Source organism: Lithobates pipiens, unplaced genomic scaffold, assembly GCF_037356315.1.
Source record: "Lithobates pipiens isolate NorthernLeopardFrog02 unplaced genomic scaffold, aLitPip1_a1.2 Scaffold_13, whole genome shotgun sequence".
Classification (NCBI taxonomy): domain Eukaryota; kingdom Metazoa; phylum Chordata; class Amphibia; order Anura; family Ranidae; genus Lithobates; species Lithobates pipiens.
The window spans coordinates 383574154-383601187 of record NW_027507718.1 but is presented as its reverse complement, the minus strand read 5'-3'; the positions used below and the strand labels follow the sequence as shown (position 1 = coordinate 383601187).

Sequence of the window (27034 nt, the reverse complement as noted above, 5' to 3'; positions counted from 1 at the left end):
ATAGTTTAGGCTCTTTTTGAAATTCAGTGTCTTTGCATTCACCTTATGTTTCCCATTTGTGTGATTTATACTGAAGCGAATTGACCTGTGATTGCGGTTTCCTAAATTGCCCCTTATTTCCACATTAGGTCTGTATTGTTGGTAATCAGTAGGTCTAGTAACGTTTTGTTTCTAGATGGTGCGTCTACCACCTGACCCATTAAAATGTCCTGCAAGACATTTTCGAACAGGCGAGCCTTAGACAAATGTGTGGTTCCTTCCTGCATACTTAATATCCCTCATTATGATGACACTTCCCATCCTTGCTGCTAATCCAAATTGTGATAGAAGGTCCGTCTCCCCCTCCTCCTCCAGTTTAGGGGGCCTATAGCATATTCCCAGTATTATTTTCCCCTTAGTTTCATCCTATTTGGAGCTCTACCCATAAGGATTCCATTTCCTCCCCAGCTCCCTTAGTGATGTCATCGCTCACATTCACTTGTACATTATTCTTGATATACTGGCATATCCCTCCCCCTTTTTTATCTTCTCTATCCCTGCGATAAAGGGAATACCCTTCAATGGTTGCCATGAGAGCTATTGAACCAAGTCTCTGAAGTTCCCACAAAATCGAAATCCTCTTCGTACAACAGTATCTATAGTTCTCTCATATCGTGCGCCAGGCTCCTGGCATTAGTGAACATGCCACGTAGTTTAGACCGTAGCATACTGTAATCTTATTGGGTGTTCCGAGATTGCAAATAGGATTTTTTGGGATATAGAGCTTTTCCTTGTATGAAGAAAGTCCTATCATCCTGTGCAAATTTAGCATTTACTGTTCCATGTATTTTATTTGTGTCTTAAGATTGTATTTAATAAAATATTTGTATTTTTAAATATCTGTCATAGTGATGCCTTTCCAAAAGTCCCTTCCATAAACCTCCTTTCAGTATCTACTTACCAGGATGTTGCACCATCATGACTATCAAACTGGGCATCCAGATAAGAATTTTCAAGCAAAGAAGTGGGCTATTTATATTACTGTATTTATTTGTGGTAGATGGGAATTTGGTAGTTTGTTTAGGGTGTGCATAAGGGGAGACAATACAACTACCATGCAATTTCATACAGTAGGAATAAGAGAGCCATGCTCCTCAGAGCTCATATACAGTGTGGAAAATAATTATTTGATCCCCTTCAAATTTTGTGAGTTTGCCCACTTACAAAGAAATAAAGGGTCTATAATTATCATAGGTGTATTTTAAATGATAGACAAAATATCAACCAAAAATTCAGAAAAAATTCACGATACAAATGTTATAAATTGAGTTGCAGTTCAGTGAGGGATTTTGGTCCACTCTACAAATTTTTGGGAAATCCTTACGGTTTCTTGGCTTTCACTTGGCAACTTAAAGTTTGAGCTCCCTACATTCATTTTCTATAGGATAAAGGTCTGGAGACTGGCTAGGCCACTCCATGACCTTAATGTGCTTCTTATTGAGCCACTCCTTTGTTGCACTGCCAGTATGTTTTGGGTCATTGTCGTGATGGAAAACCCATCTTCAGTGTTCTGGCTGGGGGAAGAAGGGTCACATCCAAGAATTTACAACACATGGCCCTGTCCATTGGCCCCTTAAGATGGCATGAGTCAGCTTGTACCTTTAGTAGAGAAACAGCCGCAAAGCATAATGTGTCCACCTCCCTGCTTAAATGTAAGGATCGTGTTCTTAGGGTCATAGTCAGCATTTTTCTTCCTCCAAACACGGCAAGTCGAGTTAATGCCAAAAGAGCTCACTTTTGGTCTTATCTGACCACAGCACTTTCTATCAACCCTTCTCTGAATCATTTAGCTGTTCATTGGCAAACTTCAGATAAGCCTGTACAAGTACCCTCTTGATTTCAATCCATGGCGGTATATTGTGTTACCAATGGTTTGTTTGGCGACTGTGGTCACAACTGCCTTGAGATCATTCACAAGCTCCTCCGTGGAGTTGTGGGCTTATCCCTCACTTTTCTCATGCTCATCCTTACCTGATGAGGTGAAATCTTGCATGGAGCTCCAGATTGAGGGTGATTGATCATAGTTTTGTATTTCTTTCCATTGAGAATAATCGCTTCAACAGTTTTCTTCTCACCAAGCTTCTTGCTGATGGTCTTGTAGCCCATTTCAGCCTTGTGCAGGTCTACAATCTTGTCCCTGATGTCCTTTAACAGCTCTTTGGTCTTGCCCATGATCGTGAGGTTTGAATGGAAGAAAGATTCTGTGGACAGGTCTCTTTTATATACATAACGAGTTGTTGTTAGGAGCACCTGTCAGGTCACCTGAGACCAGGTGACAGATGCACTCCGTAGGAGTCGGAGGTGCAGCGCTAGGTAGTGGACCTTAGGACTGACTGCTGCAGATTGTACCCAGTGAGATTCAGGACACGGGTCTACTGGATCAGTAACACAGATCCCGGTAGGAGCTAGAACATAGATTCCCCAGGGCGCGGAGTCTAAGAGCCAGTGGGTGTTCACCAGAGCCTCCAGTGGTGAGGATGGACTTCACTGCAGTCTGGTTCCAGGTTGCGGCCCCCAGGGTCTCACAGCTCACACTCAGAGTAGACTACAGGAGAAGGAAGGAGCAGGCTGGAACAACAAGAATAGTAAGGGGATAAGGCAGAGGTCAGGGCAACTAGCAGACAGGAACAACAGAGTACACACCAAAGGTTCAGGGTCACAGGCAGACAGGGATGGTCTGAGACATGCCAAAAGGTCAAGGTCACAAGCAGACAGGAATCGTTGAGAACACGCCAAGGTCGGTAACAGAGACAAACGAAGAGCACACGGCAAGCATGAAACGCAAAGCCAAACACACAATGAATACACAATGGTTGATCAGCCCCGATGGCTTGCAGTGCACAGGTTAATATAGGGTTCCCTGATAGGGCCTGTGGTGGAGCCATGCTTAGAGGAGAGGTTATAAAAACCACCAGGTGTAAGTGGCTGGCCTCTTAGTCTGAACACATGAGGGGAGGTAAGCAAACACAGGAAGATCACTGCATAACCATGACAGTACCCTCCCTCTTACGAGGCCTCCCCCTCCCTCGCCTGGGTCCAGGCTTAAAGGGAAACTCCAGGTGTAACCTCCCTAACAGACAAGGAGCAAAGACCTCAGATGCAGTGATCCAAGACTTCTCCTCAGGGCCAAACCCTTTCCATTGTACGAGGTACTGAAGAATTACGGAGCCGGGAATCCAAAACTTGACTAACCTTGTATTTTAGATTATCCTCAGAGACCGGAACCGAGATAGGGAGAGGACTTAAGAACTAAAGGCTTTTTAGGAATGGGTGAGGACATGAGAAGATCAGGAGTCTGAGCAGGGTCCCCCAGACCCCTTAGAAGAAGATGAGCTGGACATCCAGCACAGGACCAGCAGACTGGGCAGAGGTCAGTGGATCCCTGAGATTAGGTTGGTTAGAAGGTGACATGTCACAAGAGTCAAGCTGGATAGCTGAAACACAAACAGAATGCAGAGAGCCCTGAGAAAAAGATTGCAAACCCCACCTTGCCGAATGAGGTATTCTATGTAAAGGATGGATTGAGCCTCTTAAACAGGTTTGAACGGGCATAGTATCAGTAGCGTGAGGCCAGGTTACAGAAGGTCCTGAACAAGAAGCAGGAAGCTCATTGGGCATGGGCTGGACTGGCATAACTGGTGCAGAGGCCAACTGAATAGTATTGTCAGGTGTAGTGTCCATCTCAAATCGCATCACAGGGCATAGCGACTGTGGAACTTGCAGACAAGTTAGCCTGGCTGTGCATCCAAGGGAGATTAGGGACAGGCAAAGGTAAATGGTTATGCAAACTGGAGTGAATGATCGACTCAGGTTCATAGGTGGGCTCCTCATCCAGAGTACCACATGACCTAGAGTGTGCACCAGTCCGACTATTGCAGGACACATCCCAGAGATCGCTATATAAAGCGGAAAGAGCAGAAGATACTGGGATGGTGGTAACAGGAAGTTTCTCTTTTGGGGTACCCTTGAGTAGGCAGGAAGAGGAACAGGAGGAACCCCAAGCCAGGATCTGTCCAGCAGACCAGTCAACGTGTGGAGAATGGAGCCGTAACAAAGGAAGACCTAATATGATAGGAGATGAAGCCTTAGGTAAGACAAGGAAGGATATCCACTCCTGATGGAGTGTCCCTATTGACATCTTAACAGGAAGGGTCTGGAAGCGGATAGGGCCCCCTGGGAGAACAGTGCCATCAATCGCCAAGACCACCAATGACATTGTAAGGGGCAAAAGGGTAAGTCTCATGGAGGATGCAGTTTCCCAATCCATGAAATTGGCAGTGGCTCTGGAATCCAGATGTGCTGAGACCGAACAAGAGGAAGCACCGACATAAAGCAACACAGAAAGGACAAGACGAGAAGGTGAAGGCGATATTTCAGGGTCTAATACTCCACCTTCCAGATGTATTAGCCCTGAGCGTTTTTCCGGACGAAGAGAACAAGTGTCACGGAAATGACCTTTGGCCCCACAATAGAGGCATAGGCCCAGAGTTCTGTGCCTAGCGCGTTCTTCGGGAGATAACTTTGTCAGGCCCAACTGCATAGGTTCCCCAGCAGGCAGGGGGTGCTCCTCGGATCGAAGAGAAGGGACTGGGAGCTCAGGCTGCCTAAAGAATGGGGAGTGCTGGCATCTTTTTTCCAGGGCCCTCTCCTGAAAGCGAATATCGATCTGGTTACACAAGGTGATTACACTGTCCAGATCAGCAGGAAGGGATCTTCCTGCTAATTCATCCTTCACTCTATCAGAGAGGCCATGTAAAAAGGTTACAACTAGGGCCTCATTATTCCAGCTCAATTCAGCTGTAAGGATACGGAACTGAAGAGCATACTGTCCCACAGAAGCGGACTCTTGACGGAGACGTAAAAGAGCGCTAGCCACTGAGGAGACACGACCCGGTTCCTCGAAGATATTCCGAAAAAGTTTCAAGAACTCAGACAGGCTAGAAACCACTAGATCATTCAGTTCCCACAGAGGGGCAGCCCAAGCTAGTGCCTCGCCGGACAGGAGGGATATAATATATGCTACTTTCGCCCGATCGGACAGGAAATTTTGGGGCTGAAGTTCAAAATGAATTGTGCACTGGCTAAGGAACCCCCTGCAAGCCTTGGAGTCCCCAGAGAAACGGACCGGAGCTGGTAGTTGTAATGAATGTGTGGCTGCGACTGATGCGATAGGTGCAGCGGCAGATAGCGGTTGAGGTTGTTGAACCGAGGGTCCTAATGAGCCTGAACCTGTTCAACATTGGATGCCAAATCCTGAAGGAATCGCATCACCTGGGTCTGATGCAATTCTTGGGTCTCAAGTCTGCGAACTAAGCCCTGCAATGGATCATCTGCGGGTAGCTGCACATCAGCTGGGTCCATGGCTGATCAAACTGTCAGGTCACCTGAGACCAGGTGACAGATGCACTCTGTAGGAGTCGGAAGTGCACCGCTAGGTAGTGGACCTTAGGGCTGACTGCTGCAGATTGTACCCAGGGAGATTCAGGACACGGGTCTACTGGATCACTAACACAGATCCCGGTAGGAGCTAGAGCATAGATTCCCCAGGGTGCGGAGTCTAAGAGCCAGCGGGTGTTCACCAGAGCCTCCAGTGGTGAGGATGGACTTCGCTGCAGTCTGGCTCCAGGTCGCGGCCTCCAGGGTCTCACAGCTCACACTCAGAGTAGACTACAGGAGAAGGAAACAGCAGGCTGGAACAACAAGAATAGTAAGGGGATAAGGCAGAGGTCAGGGCAACTAGCAGACAGGAACAACAGAGTACACACCAAAGGTTCAGGGTCACAGGCAGACAGGGATGGTCGGAGACATGCCAAAAGGTCAAGGTCACAAGCAGACAGGAATCGTTGAGAAAAGGTCGGTAACAGAGACAAACGAAGAGCACACGGCAAGCAGGAAACAAAGCCAAACACACAATGAATACACAATGGTTGATCAGCCCCGATGGCTTGCAGTGCACAGGTTAATATAGGGTTCCCCGATAGGGCCTGGGGTGGAGCCATGCTTAGAGAAGAGGTTATAAAAACCACCAGGTGGAAGTGGCTGGCCTCTTAGTCTGAACACATGAGGGGAGGTAAGCAAACACAGGAAGATCACTGCATAACCACGACAGCGCCTTAATAAATTGACAGGAATAATCTGTGTACCGCATGAGCACATACTGTAGCCATACTGTGGGAGCAAGAATTATTGGTTGGTAGGGGATCAAATATTCATTTTACTCACTGCAATTGCAACTCAATTTATAACATTTGAGTTTTTTTCTGGATTTTTTGTTGATATTCTGTCTCTATCATTTAAAATACACCTACGATAAAAAATTATATACCCTTCATTTCTTTGTAAGTGGGCAAACTTACAAAATCTGCAGGGGAATCGAATAATTATTTTCCCGACTGTATATACCGTATGTATTTATCTAAAAGATTTCCCCTTGTAATGGAAATTTGTAGGTTCGGTATATAATTGTATTCTATTTTATATGTATTGCACAATGCCCTCACTGTGCCCACATCACTAATAATGTTTTCAGTACATGTTTTGCATTCTTTCGAGTCCTGATTAGACTTAGCCTGCCTACGTAACGCCCCTTGTTACCATAAACGTACAATTGTAATATTAATGTGATACCTACTTAATCATGTGTATAAAAACCTTTAAATGCGTCATAATAAAGGAAAATGGTTATTTGCAAAGATGCTGAGCATATCTTTTGTGTCTGTTCCCTACTGCAGTAGTTATTAATTTGGAACCACTAATCAATATGAGGATAGGAGTTGCCTATCTATAAAATATCCATTTCAGGTGGCGAGCCAGCCAGGATGGGTTACCAGGTGACCCTGAGTATCCGAAACGAGGAGCTTGAGACGATCTGGGAATTTCTGATAATCAGCCGGCTGAGGTAAGCCTTTTGCTTACATTTGAGTTATCAGACTTCCTTGGTCGGTAAGGCATTTTCAGGACAAAGGGTACCTATTTTACTCCCCTTAATCGAACTGTATTTATTGGTGGTTATATGTTATGTTGTCACTGTCTACTGTCCATCGGAGTGTTATAGAGAAAGGGAAGAATAGCGCTGTTCACAGGTATATGTAGTACATCTGCTAGATAAAGTAGTTTAGAGGCAAGAGGGTATAGGCACACGTAGAGAAGACTGGCCAGTCATTATGGGCATTAAATTAAGGGAATGAAGGGTAAGAGACCCTCAAAAATGCCCAGTGCAAGAGGTGCGCTATATATGAACCGAAGGTGCGGTTCCGCCTATACTGAGACCCTACATTAATGGTTAAAGTGGACAGGGATCCACAAAGGGTAACTGGGTTACCACCAAAGTCCACAGGGACAAAGAATCATGCAGAGTATACAGCTAGAGAAACAGCTATCTATGTGAGCAGGATGGATCAAGGGTGACAATTAACACTAGACAGAAAGGGACATTTTGATGTTAAGTTGTGGGATGAATTTGGAGTCAGGCACTACAACTAGTAAAGTCAAGAAACAGTAATGAGAGTTAAAACAGAATGCTTTATATGTTGTCAGAGAGGGAAGATGGGATGAGCACTATGGCTGCCCGTCTGATCATAGAAGGTACAGTATGTGAAGTATGGTATTACAATACATTGGATGCAAAGGCTATCATAACAAAATAAAGAAAGCAGAAGTTTAAGCAAGGAAGTATTAAAAAGCATTAAAATAAAGTGAGAGAATGATATGCATGTGTTGTCTACAAATGGAAATAATGTAAGCAATTTTAGAGATATATTTGTGTATGTTTGTGAATGCTGGAACCTTTAGTTCTATCGCTTGTGTGAGTCATGTACGCAAATGTGACCCACCTCCTTTGTGCTCTCCTGAAAGAATGTAGTTGGGATGAGAGGTTGGTGATAAGCTGGAAGGTAACCATGCCAATTTCAGTTTTTTAGACAAAACATTTATAACAAAATTAGTGTGTGATATTGAAATTATCATATGAGTATTAATTTATAATATGAGTTTAAACCAGTTTCAATATATCTATATTTATTAAAATTGTTAGACAACCTTTGGTTGGAAATGAAATCCAGGTTAATGGGGAAATTGGTAAAAATGGGATTAGTCTAGATCAAGATAACAATTTTGTAATTTTACATTTATTGAGTGGAGAAAAAAAAAAAAAAAAGATTACGATGAGGTTGTTAATTTGAATACAGCTGCAATAATGTTTAACAAAGCCAAGATGGATGGGATACATAAGAAGTTTTTCTACAAAAATGAAATCTTAGTCTGATAATAACTTGATGTGCGGTCCATGATGTGAGAGTAATAATAAATAAAATGTAAATATAACAGACCCATATCATCAAGTCCACACACCCTGTTAGGATAGATGCTGCCTACAGCCAGTTGGTTTATAGTTTTTGATGGCCGAGTGTTTTCTGGTCCATCATACATTTTGTTGGTCCTTTTGTTTTTATCTAATTTTATTTTTGAAATCCAAAGCAGAATGTGTGGATTGTAAAATGATGTGCCCCTTTTCCTTGTAAGTGCAGTGGGTATAAGTAGAAGAATATTTTGGATTTATGGGCATCTCTGCATGACCACAGGCTATTGTTATCGTTTATTATAATATTGCCAGGAAAAATCTGTCTTTTCTGAAACATGAAACTGGAGTTCTTACACAAACAGCATGATAGAAAACAAGGCATTGTTATATTTATGCAAGCTGGACCCAGTAATGAAGGGTTCACCCCGATATATCGGAGCTGTAGCTTTATGCAAAGTTGCTATTAGACAAAGTTACAGACATTATTTTGGTTGAATATTTAATTTTTAAGGGTCCGACGTTCTGCACAGCAAATATATAGCTAACTAAATGTTTGTCTAATGAAAGGTTCAAAATGTAAATTTGTTTTGTTTGTTTATGTACAAATCTAACAATGAAAAATGTGTACATTCGAATCCAGCCACCTTATTGCCTCTATTGGAGGAGGCTGGAGACAAAGAAAAACCACATGTGTTAAAATGATGACGTAGGAATCAGCTGTTGTGAGCCCAGTGCAGGACATTCCCTGAAGACCCGAGTATTTACTTTTTTGTAGTGTTATTCCCGGTTTTATACTGAGGATGAAGTTTATCACCCAGAAGGATTCTCTGTATTCAGAGTCATTGGATCCTTTTTCCCCAGCTCAAGAAGCAGAGCTCCATGTTTTAGCAAAGCCTGTGAGCTATAAAAAGAGTATATATTTATATAGATAGTCGAGATATAGAGAGCTTTTGGTTCCATTTGAAGGGCCAGAAGTTTGTTTTTACTTCAGCAGGTAAACCAATCAAGCATGCTAAGTTAATTTGATTGGCTGTTTTCAGCCTTCCAGGTTCTTGCTGAGGTAGCCATACTAACAGTAAAACTCACACATGGAAGCAGACCAGGCAACTCTAAGGATGCTGCATTTACAGCCCGGACACTTGCTGGGTCTGTGCAACTCACAGATTCCACCCTAGTTCTGGCCCAGTATAGCTGGGATTAATAATTCAACTTTAAGGACCCCAGAAAGAGAAGAACAAGTGGTCCACAGAGGGCAACTTCTTACGAAACAAGAGTTTGGAAAAGGTGATCATTTATGTCTACCAGCGACTCTTTTCCCTTCAGCTTGACACATGGACCGTGTCATCAGTCACAAGCAGTTATGGCTTCCTTAATAAATGAGCATGGGATAGAGCCAGGGTTCACCACAGTTTGTTTTTAGAACATACCACTTCTTGTTTTACCTGTTACCAAAAGCTGAACATCCCTTCCAGAAATAACAAAAAGATATATCCAGATGCCCAAGTCAGGATCTTACGAGTATGTATTTTGTTTTTCTGGCTGTCCAGTGGCAAATGCTACTGAAAAGGCCACAGTAAAAAAGTGTTATCAGAAGTAGTTGGTGAGTGCAGAATCTACAGAGAGTAACAGAGGAAATCATTTTTATAGGAGAGTCCTTACTAGAAGTTTTGAGGTTTTATTTTTACACCCCCTACTGTCTACAATGTAGCGAACAAAGTAGAGTAAGAAACCAGAAAACTTTGCCTGAATGTTTTATTATATTTTATCAAGCCTGTAGGGGGATGTTGGACTCTTTCCCTATGGGATTTGGTTTGGGAGTGTGTTACTCACTTGCTTATATTTTGTCTCAGCAGCTGAAGTCCTCCATTTGGACCTCACAGAGAATGTTGCTGATCTTTTAAGGTTTTTGACAAACTCGTGTATGTGTTTTCTCCCCAATTCCAGATCCTAAAAGTTTGGAAGGATCTAAAACTAAAGTCAGGTGACTTGTGGATTGTTAAGAGACATTTATATATAAGGAAACGTTTGGAGACTCAATACAGCATCTATTTCATGTACAGTTTTGCAAAACTTGAAGAAAAGTCACCTGGATCCACACCAGACACTGCAAAAAATTACTAAATTAAAGAAATTTCTGTGTTTGATTGGTTTCCCTCTTACAATCACAGTCTAGGGTACTTTTTGATTCAATTACTTCCATTGTAAGGGATATATATATATATTTGAAAAGTAGTTTAGCCACGTTAAAGTCATATTTGTCTTTTGTTCCTCTTCCATTTTATGTAGAATTGTCTGTGTTTACATGTGCTGATAAGTCAGCATACCAACAATTAAGCTAGTAGGCCATTCTGGCCACAGGAGTGTACAGCCAGTACTCTGTAAATAGGTCTTATCAATCATTTGTTTTTCACAATGAAAAGTCATTTTGTAATGAAAAAAGCTGCTCAGCTATTTTCTCCACAATGGAGTTTTTGCCTCTTTGGCCAGGACTACCTCCACCTAAGCGTGTGGAGGTTCCAGGTTAAAGGTGATAGCAGGTATGGTTATTGATCAAAAGAGAGGAGACTGTAATGGAAATTTGTAGGTTCTGTATATAATTGTATTCTATTTTATAAGTATTGCACAATGCCCTCACTGTGCACATGGCACTAATAATGTTTTCAGTACATGTTTTGCATTCTTTCGAGTCCTGATTAGAATTAGCCTGCCTATGTAACGCCCCTTGTTACCATAAACGTACAATTTGTAATATTAATGTGATACCTACGTAATCATGTGAATAAAAACCTTTAAATGCGTCATAATAAAGGAGAACGGTTATTTGGAAAGATGCTGAGCGTATCTTTTGTGTCTGTTCCCTACTGCAGTAGTTATTAATTTGGAACCACTAATCAATATGAGGATAGGAGTTGCCTATCTATAAAATATCCATTTCACCCTCTTATCCTATTCTTCTGATGACAAAAAAATAAAAATAAAGTGTTTTTCTCTCACTTAGTGATAACAGTAATCAGTGCTTTTCCTCAAAGCAGTATGGAGTTTTCTCACCGCAGTTTTACAGAAGACTCTAAGCTTATAACCATCTCAGCACTGTACCATAAGATAAACTCCAGGAAGAGGACAGGGCATCCCTGCAGATAAGATTTCTACAGGAACCAGCAGTCTGCACAGCGTGGGACATACTTCATTATTTGTAAGTTAGTTCACTAAAAATATGCTAATTATTTTTAACTAAAACTTCAGAGACGTTATTGGTGAGCTTTTAAGTGGTTGTAAACCCTTTACAACCACTTTATACTACAGGCAAACCTATAATTAAGCGTACCTGTAGCTACACTGGACATCTCCTAAACCCGCACAGTTTAGGAGATATCCCTGTATTTGCATGTGCCGACATCATCGGCACATGCGCACTTAAGCAAACTTAAGCAAACTTAAGCAACAGCACGTACACGCTGTTGCTTCAGTTGTACTGTGCCGTTACCGGCGGCTCCTGTGTGCATGCGCAAGAGTGACGCCATCGCGGCTCCAGCCAATCACAGCGCTGGAGCCACAATACCTAGAGGTAACCCTCCCGGGGAGATGTCAGCTGCCGGAGCGGTGAACGAGGACCGCTGCGGGGGCTTTAAACTCAGGTAAGCTATTCCAAATGAGCTAGTATGTTATGCATACTAGCTCATAATGCCTTTGTCTTGCAGTTTTTTTTTTTTTTTTTTAAACGGGTTTACAACCACTTTAACTAAATTCAATTAAAAAGATGGTACTCGTGATCTGAAAACATTGGTGGTCAAAACCTCCCTTCTACTTTAGTGTGCAGGAATTTTCAAATACACAGAAACATGGAACACCATCTGGAGAAACACTATTCAAACGTTCATTAAGATTTTCATATTGGAAGATGCATGGGCTTATTCATTAAGAAAAAGGTAACAATCAGAATTAATAATTTAGTTGATTACTGGTCACTAGGAGTTACTGCCCTTTCCAATTACTCACTGAATAAACCCATAGGTACCTATATGACCCTGTACTATAGAGAGTGTATACATATCTTCATATTCAAGACTTGCTGAGAGGATGCCAAAATCAATGTTGAATGGAGCTGAGAGACACATTACAACAAAGTAGAACTATAGGCAAAACTTTTTTTTTGTTTTTTGGACAGAGTAAAGGAGGGTTAAAACCCGTCAGATTTAGTTTCGTCATCTGTGTACCATTTCAGAGATTTCCCTTCACTTCCCAAAGCCACCTACGAAGTGAGAGGAAATGCTTGCTAATTAAGAGAATGCCTTTGGGTCCCCAGAAATAGTGTCCCCATTGCAAGATTTCACTTCTATTACTTTGCTGGGAGCAACTCAAAATTTGGGATTTTCTCTTACTTTCAATGATAATGGTAAACAGGACAAATAGAGAGGGGAACAGACAACAACAAAAGCTGACAGGTGTTCTAATACGTCTCCACTCTATCCAAAAATGATATATAATAAATAGAAAAACAGTTTTGCCTTTATTTATACTTTAATCTCCGTGATTAAGCACTTTCTGGGGTGAAACGCACTGGAGTGGGAGGTGGACAGGCAAGACTTTATATTGTGAAACCTTGACATAATATATTAAAGCTGTTTTTTCAGCCTGTTCATTTCTACTTAATATACATAAAATATGTTGAAAATTAGACAAAAAACAGTAAGAAAAAACATAACAACATTTTTGTTAAAAAAAACATTTTATGCAAATCACTGAGACACATGGAAAGTGCAGAGAAATCGTTAATCTATGTGATGGTAGCGTTTCCATTGTATTACTGACAGGGACATAATGAGGAACATAAACACATTCACAATTTATCCTGATTACATATTTTAGTTCAGTTCTGAGCATTTCATATTTTATAAAGAAATGAAAGTTATAAACGGAAAAAAAAAAAATATTTGACTTCACCAGCATGCTAAAACTTTGTTCATTTGGCTAAGTATATTTCTGACATGTGGCTGTAATACTTTGATTTTGATATACTTACGCACAGAAGCATAGCAAAAATAGCTAAAAATGAATACTAAATATATTTTACCAAGTAAATATTTTCATACTATTATAAATGTGAAAAAGTATAAAGTAAAGTAGACTTGTGACCCACTAATTTTGTAACTAGACAATCCAACAAGAGCTGGAATATTACTTAAGGGTCTAAAGCCTCTCTGTCTCCCACAGTTGACAGTCATACTCCAGCTGCCAATATTTAAATGCAACTTATAAAATGAATTGGATACATAAGGTCTGTAGAACATCTTGGATTTGTAGGTTTACAACAGCTAGTGGCTTGTAGGTGTCTGTAGTAGCTTAAAAGTATCACACAGTGCACAATTTTTAAATCTGTGAGTATTAAAGTGTACCTATCACCACATGGTGGTGGTAGTTGTTCTCTATATTATTGACACTGTTTTTTGCTAATTTTCTAGGTGTTTGTAACATAATTGTAGTAAAGGACATGTCATGCTTCATGTCACAGGGCTGAAACTAGATGAGAGAACTGAAAGGCTAAATGCCGTAGTTCAGAAATGACTATTATGATCTACTGATGACAGAAACTCTTTGGAATCACAAGCCCATATAATGGAGGCTACGTTTTATTTATCTATTCTCTTTTGCAATATTCCTTCAGCATAAATATGCAATATTCTATTCTAATCCATGCAACCTAGCTCCATTGTGGCATTTACCAGAAAACTGAGGGATTTGCAAAAATCTCAAATAATGTATTTACCATTGTATTTTCCTATTGCCTATTACCAGTAAGCTTATGGCATTATTTACTCCCACCGATGCCAAGGAACTTTCTACTCCCACTGGCCACCCTAATGTTTGAAGGGCAGTAAACTGGCCCTTTGTTTCAAACGTTTGGAGACCCCTGGTGTAGAAGAATTATATATCCAATGAAAAAATAGAATGTCCCCATGTCATCAATGCAGCAGTTCTCCACTACATGTTCACTCTATTCAATATACCAGTGTACTGGATGATTTAGGTGGTGTATGGATAATAGTTATTTTATTGATTTTTATCAAAGCTGCCATTGGTTTCTTCATATAAAATAATCCTGGCTTATAGTCTAATTCACCTGAGCATTAAGCAAAGTCAACAGGTTGAGGCTTTATCTTGGAACAAAAGCCACTGGTGAGGATAATCCAACAATCCAATTTATAGCTCACATCTCAAGGTGCCATAGGTATATTTCCACTACCACACCTTTACTACATGGCACTGCATTCTTTGTCTTGGCCAATGGCCCATAAAATGACTCTTGGCTCAAGAATGTGGTGAGCCTAATGTTATTCAGCTAATACCTGCAAACAATGGATATTGGTTGCACTTGATAAATACTGGCCAGGCTTACAAACTCACTATGTAATACTTCATGCTCAATGTATAAATAAGTAACAGCTTCAAGAATAGAATAAGCTGTAAATGATTTTAACTTCATTTATGAACAGAAGTAAAATGACCAGAACTGAACTACAACAGAACATAACATAAATAAGACAGTAAATAAATAAGTGGAAAGAGTAACTCATTAAAAAGATACAAACAGCTCTAAACATAAGTCTACATTTTACAAAAATCAAGCGGACAAAAAAAAAAACATAGGTAACCTTCATTAAACCTTAACATTAAGCCTTGCTGATGCCAAGGGTTCTATGGTGCATGGTATTGCTATACCCTTGGCATGGCAAGGTTAAATAACTTCATATTTATGCCCCCTCCCCTCCCCCAATCTTTGACCTTACAAGCACATATATGACATTTCTAGTAGTCCTATAAGCAGATACAGTTTAGAGCTGGAGTAGGAACCCTTTTGACCCTTCAGTCAAAATTAGCTGAAGAGCTCCAGGTGTATCTGCCTCAGTACATAGCAGTATTCACTCTTGAACCAGCTCAATGGAACAGAATATTGTTTATGCTAATACTTGATTGTCTTTAGACAGACACTTGAATCCATGTGCGCAGTTCACTTGTCAACACCATGCCTTTCACTAGTGTTCTGCTAATATTTTGGTTGTACATATTTAACATCTGCACAGTGGAATTGACCACCAAAACAGAGCAACAGGTGGACACATGCCATCACAATTAGGGCTGCCTCCACAGTGACAGCAATTGTTCTGAGGCATAATACAATAAAAGAGGATGTGAAGATGGATATTGCTTTAGATAACAAATTGGCTGCTCCCATTATTTAGGTGAAAGGTTTAAAGCTGAACTCCAACTGTTATAAAAGCTCTGAATGCAGATTTTTTTTAAACTTTTATCAGTATCTTGCAATCCTCTATACAGCAGCACTTTAAATGTGCTGAAAAGAAGAGAGAGCAGAGTGAGGAGTGACATCAGCCTGCTTCGGCGCCTTCACTGTTCAATCAACTGACTGGTAGTGAAGAAGGGAAACTGTAATCCTTAAAAGAGAAGTATGGGAATTGAAAAAAAAAAAAAAAAAAAAAAAAAACACATACCTAGCTTGAGGCAGCACTGGTCCAATCAATCCCCCACTACCTTGAAGACCAAGAACTGGGCGATCATAGACCACTAGCCGCTTAGTTCTCAGTCTACAGTGAGCAGAGAGCCAGTGACCATCAGTCACCAGCTTTCTGCTCTGCCCCTCCAGCGTTCACTAGAGTGGCAGGCTGTGGAGGGGGGCGGAAGCGGCTTGCTTAGTCTCTCAGCAGCACACTGAGAGGCTGAGCCACCTACTGGTCTGGGAATCTAAGTGGTTCCCGACAAAGTTGGGATAGAGCCAGTGCCTGGACCAGCTAAATAATGTCAGCCAACAGCTGACTTTAGCCTACTGTTGGATGAAAATAGGTCACCTGAATGCAGAACGAAGTGCACTCCTGTGACCCATGGGTGAGATAGAGCCAATAGAGCTTTGACCTTACTTCTCCTTTAACTGAGTGGTTATCCTCCTGACTGTGCTTTGTGATAGGGCTTTGTAAATTGGAGGACAGGATAGACAATGATAGAAATCCCTGGGCAGGTAATAGTTTATATAAATAAATATTTTATGTTTTTACCTGTATATTTAGCGGTTTGCCTGGAGTCCAGATTTAAGAAAAAATAAATCAGCAATTGAGCTGATCTATCAATGTAAGAGTAAAACCTAAATTAAATTAATTGCATGTTTTGTCCAAATAAATGAGTATTATGTGGCATTTTCTGATTTTAGGTTTGTATTATTGTGGATAGATTTCAGTTATTTCCTGCTAAAAAACATTTACCATCCTTCATTCAGAAACAATGGAATTTATAGTTTTTTTGTTTTACATTTTCCCCTTGTTTGTATATTATGTGCTTGGTAATGTGCTGGTTCAAAATGCAACCAAAAAAAAGCTTAATGATATTTAACCAGAAATTACTAAAGTAGAAAAAATCATTAAAAGAATATTAGAATAAAAATGAAAAATATTTGAAAATACTCAGGATGCTATTGGAAAATACCTCAGCTACCAGTTGGTACTTAGTTATGTGGTTATGATCAGTATCTTATTTATACCAGAGTTACAACATAGAAAATTGCAATTCTATCAACAAATGCTTAACTTAAACACTGATTAGCAGGTTACCAAAAAAGGAACCTGTCAGGATATAAATATGAAAGCTGCTGTTTCTGGGCAAGCCACTGACCTAGAAGAAATGTGTATATATCTCAGGTGTCAAAACAAATTATATGCATAGAACTAAAGAAGCAAGCTTAAAATAGACAGTTCCAGAGTTTGTACCTTTGCTCTCATATTTCCTGCCTGACAGGTTGCCTTTAATAGTACAATTTAAGAATCAGAACACCAGGCAAAATGTTTTGCCAGGTTGCTCACTGGAAGCCTAATGTGATTTTCATTTTGAAGGATTTTACGATACAGCTAAAAAAAAATAATGTTGGTTTGAATCGACAAGTAACCAATAAAAAAGATTTATTGGGGCAGTTTATAGGTAATTTATATTGGGTTCTTTTCATTTCTATACACAGCTGCTTACAGCATCATTGATACAAATAAAAGTAGACTGCTTGTTAACCCTCCATACAGCAACATTGCTCTCCACTCACTACGATTCTGGTATGAGTGCTATATTAATGGAATATGTAGGCAAAATAATGAATATTTTATATCGTTTGTGCATATATATTTAGGTGAAGTCATATAAAAGCTTTAAAAGGGACATTATAATCAAAATCGAGAAATACACATTTCATTTTCTAGATAGTATTTCTGCATTTTTTCTTTTATTTGAAAGTCCATTAAAAACAGTTTAAGGCAAGGACACTGTGCTACACAGTGAAGGCTAGAACGGCAGCCAATATAGGGCTTCCACAGGAAGTACAGCATACAATAGAAAGGAAATAAATAAAATCTGAAAAATATGCATGGATTAAAAAATACTGTTTTTTTTTAAATCTAAAAAGGAATTGAAAGTGATGGCGGTGTCCCATTAATTGTTTATTCCAAGGGGAAAAAAGACCCAACAAGGCTACTAGCTCAAAGCTGTTAGAAGATGGCTTTCAATGAACATGGACCTTTCTGTACAGCACTCCCAAAGGATCCAATAACTGCTCTCTATACTAAGACAGTAATATTTTCTGGTATTCCCTAAACCTCCAAATAATAAAAAAAAAAGTACAAAAAGTACAAATCACAAGTTTCCAGCAATTTTTTCAAGAAAAATATATTTTCCCACAGTTTTACTTATCTGCGAAAATGCTCTGGGCAGTTTCCCAGCTCACTTTAATCATGAAGGTGTTAATATTGCAGGAAAATCTATTTAGCAGAAGTATTAGTAAGAATATATGGCAGAAAAAAAGAGAACACTTGTGTGTGTATGTATAATTATCTCTCTCTCTCTCTCTCTCTCTCTCTCTCTCTCTCTCTCTCTCTCTCTCTCTCTCTCTCTCTCTCTCTCTCTCTATATATATATATATATATATATATAAATATAGCAACCAGAAGTGTGCAAAAAAGGGTTGGTAAGAGGGGAGCTCTTATTATGCTAAGAGACCCATTAGTGAATACTTGGAATCCTTTGTGTGGAAATTATTAAAAGAAGTACGAGTATGTTTTAGAACAACTGATGTACAGTGACAGTTCTCCTTTCATATTTGATATTGTGTGCTGAGTGTAAATCAAGCAAACTTAGCTGGAAAAAAAATAAAATAAAAAAAATTGAATACAGGTCAAAAAGGAAAACGTGAATGGGCATTTTTGTATCTGAGAACCTGGAACTAGAACGCAAGTTTATTCCAGTAATTACCATAATTACGTATACCATGCACAATGTTGGCTCTAATTCTTTTTAATCCTGACAAGCATTTTCCTCTTGGTTGTAAACCTACACAATTCACATATCAGTTTGGCAAGCTAACTCGCCAGGGAAATTTTATACACTTTATCTGCATGGGAACTGGCAAGAACATCATGTATGCGAAAATCCAAAGCCTTTGGATAGGAAAGGGGGCAAGCTGTTATTACTTCACTATGTGACTGACAGTCCTGTTTAAGGAATTTCTTTAGAAACCCAAAATGAACTCTTCTGTGGTATTCAACAAGGAGCTTTCAGAAACTGATCTTAGAACCATCCTAGTATATAGAACTGATCCATTGTTGGATCCAAAAGAGAGTGCCATGCAAAAAGTTCTAAAAGTTTACTTCAACATCATATTTAGAGGCTTGCTCACACCAGCGGCCATGTGTTATGCGGTGATAACACACACTTGCTAGTGTGCTTTGTGAATGAAAAGTGCAATTCATTGTCACAATGCATTAAACTGCTTATCTTTTTTACTTTTATTGAAATGTCACAAATAGACATTCCCTTTTCCTCTGTGTACCACAGCCCATTGTAATTCAGCGGCATGTAGCGAGGCGCGTCGAGCCGTGTAAAAATGCAGGCAACACAAATGTATGGTGTGCACATGGCACAAAGAAAACAATTATTTAGGTGCCCTTGCAGCCTGTGTTGACTGCAAATCTCAAGCCGGCCATACATGGTTCAAAGGTCTGGTTCAAATGTCTTTATGGGCAGGCTGAATGTACCTAAGTTGATTGAATGATTAACCAACCTGTCAGATTTTACATGTGATTATCGTTAGCGGTTTTTATAGCCCCTAGCAAATCACTGTTCCTCGATGGGGATGACTTCACCCACCAGGACAATACAATGGGTGCAGGGGGGGGGGTCTTTCCCTGTCAGCACTGTCTGTGTCGATAGTGGGGGAATCAAAGGAATTTCTTTCCTGCAACAATGGTTAAGGGAAAGTAATTCTGTCCACTCGCTAGTTAAAAAAAAATTAGAATAAATCTGAAGTTGCTTATTAACAGGAAAATATCCACAAAAGTTATCAAAACTTTACATATCTGATTTTTGTTTATAACAAACAGTACTAAGATGCTGAAAATTAAACCCAGTATACTTTAATGGAAATGAAGCAGTAGTTGTGTCTTGCTCTTGAGTATGTGTTGCTATTACATCAATTATATCTGCAACAGATGAACTATGGTTGTCTGGGACAATGTAGTCTTGGTATTTTAGTCTTTGGTGGTGGTGTTTATGTATATTAAATTTATTAAATACCAAGTACTGTTTTGTTGAATATTTTGATTTAAGAAAGATTTTTGAATATTGTTTTAGTACATGGTTCTCTGAGTAACCATTTAAGCAAGATAAATATTAATTATGAATCAACAGCTTTTGAAGGTCCAGCATTTCTTGGTGGCACAGGAAGATGATTTGCTAAAGGGCAGACTTTCATTGAGATGTTTAAATGTTATATTGTTGGAAGTACATTCAAGGGATAATTGCTTATAGACCAACACCATCCTTCACAGCTTGTTCACAACAGTGGCTATGCAGTCAACATGCTGGGAGGAATAGTGCCCATGCGCCAATTATGGGATACTGCACGATTTACCTTTTTTTGTTGGAACTTTATTGAAATGTCATAAGATTATTAATTTCTTTAGGCTGCAGTGTGCAGAGAAACATTTTTTTATATCAGTGCCTAACTACCTACCTGGTGTGAAAGACCCTCAAAGACAATATTGTACAGCAAGGCATAAAACATTAAAAAAATTTAAATATTCATAATTCCCTTCCTTGCTCTCTTCTACTTCTATAGGCTTTGAAGTGCCCACTGTGCTCAGTGGTAAGTGCTGCATGTGCAAAATGAAGACACATGAAATGCTGTATCTATGTGCGTACTTGGTACACATCAGCCAACACTGTCCACCCAAAACCCTTCCAAAGTCTATAAAGACATAATAGGACAAGCCAGGAAAGAAATATTGAGTTTTTGATTACAGTGACAAATGTAGTAAAACATATTGGGGTTTACAATTTTTATAAATTAAAAATATTTGAGAATAGGTGTATGCAGATATGTATCCTGGTACTCAAAATAAATTTAAGGCATCATGCTTTCTCATAAATGTTAATGTAGCACACTTGCCAGCTTACTGTGTAGCTTTCTAATAAAGTAACTTTTTTCTCCGTTACTGTAACTCTGACCAAGCTTATAACTGAGTGATCAGCTGTACAGCCGTGATGACAGACAACCTCCCATAATTCTGTTTTTGTACATGGTGTATACCAACGGTAGCAACGGCACCCTCTAGGGGTCATTGAAGCACCTGGTTCATGAGGCAGCCTTGAAGTTCTGGAAAATTATGTTGACTCCCAAAAAAAAGTCTATGGTGCAAAAGTCAATTTCTTGGCTTGTCAGCCATTTTCACAGTCAGCTTACATGAATTATTAAACCAGTCCATTGGAAAAAAAGGTGATTGAGCACAGTGCAGCTCAACAAGAATACATACTGTCACCGTCTCTTTGCTCCAACTTAACAAAACATTATGAATACATGTGTGTGTGACACATACAAACTGTACAAAATTACCATGAGTGTACCAAATTACTCTACTTTGGTTTTTTCTCTTTTTTTGTGTTTTTTTGGTGTTTTATATCTCCCTCTAGTCATTAATTCAGCACAAGATATATTACAAATTAAAGGCTAAATGTAAAAAAATACTCTGTTTTAGGATAAAAGCAAGAGCTATGCTACAAAAAACAGTTCATCTAAAAAGATGGGCGATTGGAAAAATACAGCTGTGAAATAAAAAAATAATAAAATTATACATCATCAGCAGAGAGAGAAGGGATGCTGATCTTGGCTCTGGTGAAATAAGCAATCTTCTCCCTGCAAGAAAGAAAAGCAACATGAGTCTGTAGTTCTAATCTGTTTTTAGTACATACAGAGAAATGCTCAGATCAATTTGTGCCTACAAATAAGTAATTATCTGTATATTCAAACAGCCAACCTAAAGACAAAGGACACTGAGCAGTGTGGCGCCAGCTTCCCTTCATGATTCTCAGAAGATTGCTAATAACAGGAGAAAACAGCCTGCTTTAATGTACTTAGTGTAGCTTGGCTCACAGAGAAAACGATATAATGAGATATTACTCCTTCTAAGAAAAATACATGTTATGGAGAACTAGAGAGCTATTCTTTCAGTGTGATACAAAGACACAGAGTTGTGCTCTTCATCTGGAACACTAGGGGTGATGTCCCACTGAAGCTGCTTTCGTCTTAAAAAAAAAAAAAAAAAAAAAAAAGAAGCAAAGTGACTTACAGAGCTCGGTTCCTCAGTTTTATTTAAGGAAGGTCACCATTTGCCTATGATATAATGGACTAATAAAAATAATAGCAACACAGCATAAGTACACATAATTTGACTAAAACTGGGATTTTATGTAGCGTGGTGTATTTTTTTTTCAATATTATGATCTATTTTAGGCTGAGAACAGGCAAATGTTAATAATGGACAGAAAGTATGCCAATTGTGATTTTGCTTTTTGATAACCACCTTATCCCAAAAGTTAATTAACCTTTAGGAAGGATTGACATACATAACAACTGTACCAATGTGTGTGTAGTCTTTTTTTTCATCTTTAAGCACTGGTGGACTTCCCACACAATAAAATGCACATTTGCCAGCACTTTTTGTTCCCTCCCATGAAAAACAATAATGGGTAAATGGAATTGGCACTGCTAATTGTGTAAACAATATTAAATTAGAATGCACCGCGAGCTGGACTTCCTGAATTTGTACACACGCCCGTGCCTGGCTGGATTCCTGTAAGTTTTATTCTTTTCTGCGCAATAAAGCATTTTGTTTTAATGGAGTTACACTATGGGTATAAATATTGTTTTTTCATGAGCACTCTGGGGCGAAGGAAAACAAGGAGGCTGTCATGAGGATCCTCTATTTACAGCCATTTGGTACTGTGAAAGCTGGCTGCCTTTCAATGGTGTCATCTGGTGAGTGCAGCACATAAGGGGGGCAACGAGAGTGACACAAAGAATTTGCTTGGATCTATGCACATTTTCTGTAGCACTTTTTTCACTTCCTGATATATGGAATTTTCATGGACTTAATTATGTTACTATTGGAATATCTCAATGAGCTATAATTGCACCTTGCACTTTGTGTATGGTATTTGAACTTACACTTAGCACTTTGTCTAAGGTGTTGCAACTTTTCAAAGTTGCTTATGCTTTTTGTTTAACACTTTAGTATCGTTTACATAATTTATTATTGTTTACACAATTACACATTAGCAGCGCCAATTCCATTTTCCCATTATTGTTTTTCATCGTGGCCATTCACCAATTGGTGCTTGGCATATGTGGAGGCAGCAGCTATTAAAGTTTTAGAGTCCATAGCGCGGAACCAATTTATTATATTTTGTTTACCTCCCATACCAACCCCCCCCCTTTATTAGTATAGCACCGTTTGTTTTTTTAAAGCGGTTGTAAACCGCGAATGTTGCAAAACAAAAACCCTGCAAGGCAATGGCATAATGTGCTAGTATGCATCCAGATATTCTTTTCTGTCGGCAATTCCCCGCACCATAAAAACAATCATAGGGGCTGTTTGAAAGTTTTTACAGGTGGTAGGAGGAGACGCCACCCCCCTCCAACCACCCTCCAGTGCTTCTACCAGCTCGCCCATGTGATTTGCGAGCCGGAGAAGCAATCCGCCGGAGCCAAAAGTTGAGCTTTTTTTTCCGTCACCAGATGGTGCCCAGCAGTCTTTTTGACCTTCGAAGGCCTGGGCGTGACATTATGACATCACGTCCGGCCCGGCGGAAGTAAACATTGTCCTCTACTCCGCTGGAAAGGCTGAGATAATTTTTTTCCCCTTTTGATCTCGATCTTTCCTGCCTAGGAGTGATGAGGGGTCTTATAGACCCTACGTCTCTATATAAAGAGGACCTGTCATGTACTATTCCTATTAAAAGGGATGTTCACATTCCTTGTAATGGAATAAAAGTGATCAAAAAAAAAAATTTATGGAAAGTCTTAAAAAAATATATATTGAATAAAATAATTTTTTTTTACAGGGAACCTGTAAAAATTTTTAAAGTGTCACCTACAGAGATTTTTAATTACCAAAGTTTGGTGCCATTTCACGAGTGTGTGCAATTTTAAAGTGTGACATGTTAGGTATCTATTTACTCGGCGTAACTTCATCTTTCACATTATAGAAATTGGGCTACCTTTACCGTGTTTCTTTTTTTTTTTTTTTTTTTATTCATGTCACATTTTTTCTCCAAAAAAATAAAAACACGATTGAATAATTGCTACACAAATACTATGACATAAAAAGTTGCAACGACCACCATTTGATTCCCTAGGGTCGCTGCTAAAAAAACATATATAATGTTTTGGGGTTCCGAGTAATTTTATATATATATAAAAAAAAAAAAGAAAAGATTTTTACATGTAGGAGGGGAGTGCCAGAATAGGCTTGGGCGGAAAGTGTTTAAAGTACAAGGATTCTGCCCACCATCCTAAAATGTGAGATGTGAACAGGGCCATGGGGTTATTTTTGTTTGACTGCATCCAGAACAGGTTGGTTCCCAGGGTGGTTATAGGATTGGATAATTAATGATACTGTGTATTGAGATATTCAATGTGCTTTAATAGTATTTTAACTTATATCTACAGGTACGTCTATAATAAGGCTTACCTGTAGGTAAAGTGTATATCCTGTAAACTTAGACTGTTTAGTAGATATTCACATGGAATGCAGCCAGTGATGTCCCCGGCTCATTTGCACTGAAGAGACAGCATGCCCTTCAGAGCTCTGTGCCTGAGGAATGAGGTCATTGTGGCTCCAGCCATTCATAGAGCTAGAGCCCGCAAACCCCTAATGAAGACCGGATGAAGATGGGGAGCCATGACAGTGCTGCACTGGAGGGCTCCATGTGTAGGAAAGTCTCTCGTGTTAGTATGTGGTGCATTATGGCAGAATGATGCAGGGAGCCCAATTTTGGGGGTTTTCTACCGCTTTAACTACCTATTGTAAAAAAAAAAAAAAAAAAACAATATCAAGATTTTGATATCTTATTAAAACACATTTGATTACAAAGAAGGTTATAATCAATCAGTGATTAAACCATCCAGCCATTTATAAACTGTGGTTTACTTCTCTGGGTGTATTCCACATTTACAAAAAATGTAGCGCAGCACAGAGAATGGTAGTTAACATTATATACTAGTGAAAGTTCGGATAATATAATCTGGGTTTGAATAGGAACAAAGAATAAGTGGTGGCATGTTAGACTCTTGGAAACTATTTGTGGCAATATTTATGACAATAGGAATGGAAAATTAGTGTAGTGGAAGTGGTCCACCCCCAATTCTCTTTCTAATTTTGGTCAAAAGACATATTGTCCAGACTGTCATATGCACACTGGTAGAAACCTGAGAATTTTTTTATTTTTTATTGTTAAACAGTAACTTCAATAGGAGGCTACTGAGCTTTATTTATTTATAGAACAAGAACTACAATAGGAGGCTACTGAGTTGTATTTATTTATAGAACAGTAACTACAATAGGAGACTAAAGAGACAAGCCACAATGACTGAACAATTCAGATGTTCTCATTTTATGCTGTGAAAATGAATGGAAATGACAAAGAAAATATAAGTAATTTTTCACCTGCATAAGATATGCATTGATCATGTAGTTTCATAGTGTCATTTGTTGCTCTATATGCATGTTCTTCTGGTAAGGAGCCAATCTCTACACAGGTGGTTGTGGATATAACACGGTTCACATGTCTGAAGAATCTCATCTGGATTTGTTGTGTGTCTCAGGCCGCGTACACACGCGCGGACTGTTCGCCCAACTTTGTCCGTCCAACAGTTTCGGCAAACAGTCCGCTCAAAATTAGCATGGACGGACATGCCCACACACGACGAACGAACAGTTTGCTGAAACCGTGCGCGACGACGGCACGTACGACGGGACGAAAAATACGACGTCCTATACACTGCGTTATAGCTTTCGGCGTGAAAATCCTTTCTGAGCATGCGCGCAACTTTGTTTGACGAACAAGCCTACACACGGGCGGACTGTTCGCTCAAACAAGGTTTCAGCGGACAGTTTTTCGGAATTTCCGAAAAACCTTGTCCGTCCAACTGTCCGCTGAAACTGTCCGCTGAAAGCCCACACACGAGCGGACTGTCCGCCCAAACACTGTTCAGCGGACAAAGTTGGGTGAACAGTCCGCGCGTGTGTACGCGGCCTCACTCTCATCACGGGTGGTTTACAATTTATGTTGGACTTTATTTATATTTTTGTTTTTGAATTTTTGTTGGACTCTATTTCTATTCATATATCATTTTTGTGGACTATAGTGGTTTTATTTGTGATAACCAGTGTTTTTGATTTTTGATCTAAATTGTGTTTTTACACGAGGTATTACTTTATTTAAGTAATATTATATACTGAGGTAGGGTTGGGCACAGTATAAGGTGAGGGGTTCAGATTCACATGGTCTTGAGATATTCATATGACCGGTGTAATTTGATTCTGTTTGTTGAACAGAGCACCTAAGATACAATTTGTGGTTAATTTTCACATTTATATTAATTTTACAGGTTAGCGCAACTCATAATTTTCTCCATACTTCCTGGGGTGCCAACCCCTGGAACCACACCAAGAAACCTTTGCCTTCCAGACTCTAAAGTAAGTGATTCTGGAAGCCGGATTCCTGGAATTAGACAAAAGTACACACTACCAAAGGGCCACCAGAATCACCTCCTTTTGTTCCTGCTTAATCCTGCGGCGAAGGCGCGGAAGTAGCAGAACTGGGATAAATGCATAGATCAGTGAAAAACTGATCCCATGGGAAGAATAAAGCGTCTGTTCCACCTGCTAGCGGACCCCTTGTTCAACATAAAGTTGTCAAGCTTGTTAATGAATCTAGACGTGAATAGGTCCATGTCTGGAATACCCCATCTGATATATTGCTAGAAAGATGTCGGGGTGAAGAGATCATTCTCTTGGAACTAAATTTTTGGCGTCTCAAGTGGTGCATCTGAAAAATTAGAATTGCGATAGACAAGGAATGTTGTGTTCTGCCAAAGCTCTTTTTGGGCTGCACAACCTCTCTTGCCTCCCCTGGTGATCGATGTAAGCCACGCCGCGGCCTTGTCAGACTGAATCCAGTGAGGACAGGCCCAGATGTACTGCCTGAAACCTCCAAAAAAAGTTGATAGGCAAGGCCCTCTAACCTGGACCATCTCCCCTGGACAGAATCATCTTCCAGGGCTGCTCCCCAGCCTAGAAGGCTGGTATCTGTTATTAAAAC

General features: G+C 39.7%; 1 protein-coding gene across 2 annotated transcripts in view; it reads right to left on the bottom strand.

The window, feature by feature from the left end:
* Nucleotides 1–13045: 13045 nt before the first annotated feature.
* Nucleotides 13046–27034, bottom strand: part of WWC2 (WW and C2 domain containing 2) — a 289038-nt gene continuing 275049 nt past the window's right edge. For both annotated transcript variants that reach the window (XM_077477273.1, XM_077477274.1), the window contains exon 23: nucleotides 13046–21566. In XM_077477273.1, the coding sequence (XP_077333399.1) occupies nucleotides 21500–21566 (67 nt within the window). In that variant the 3' untranslated portion in view covers nucleotides 13046–21499. The remainder of the gene's footprint in view (nucleotides 21567–27034) is intronic.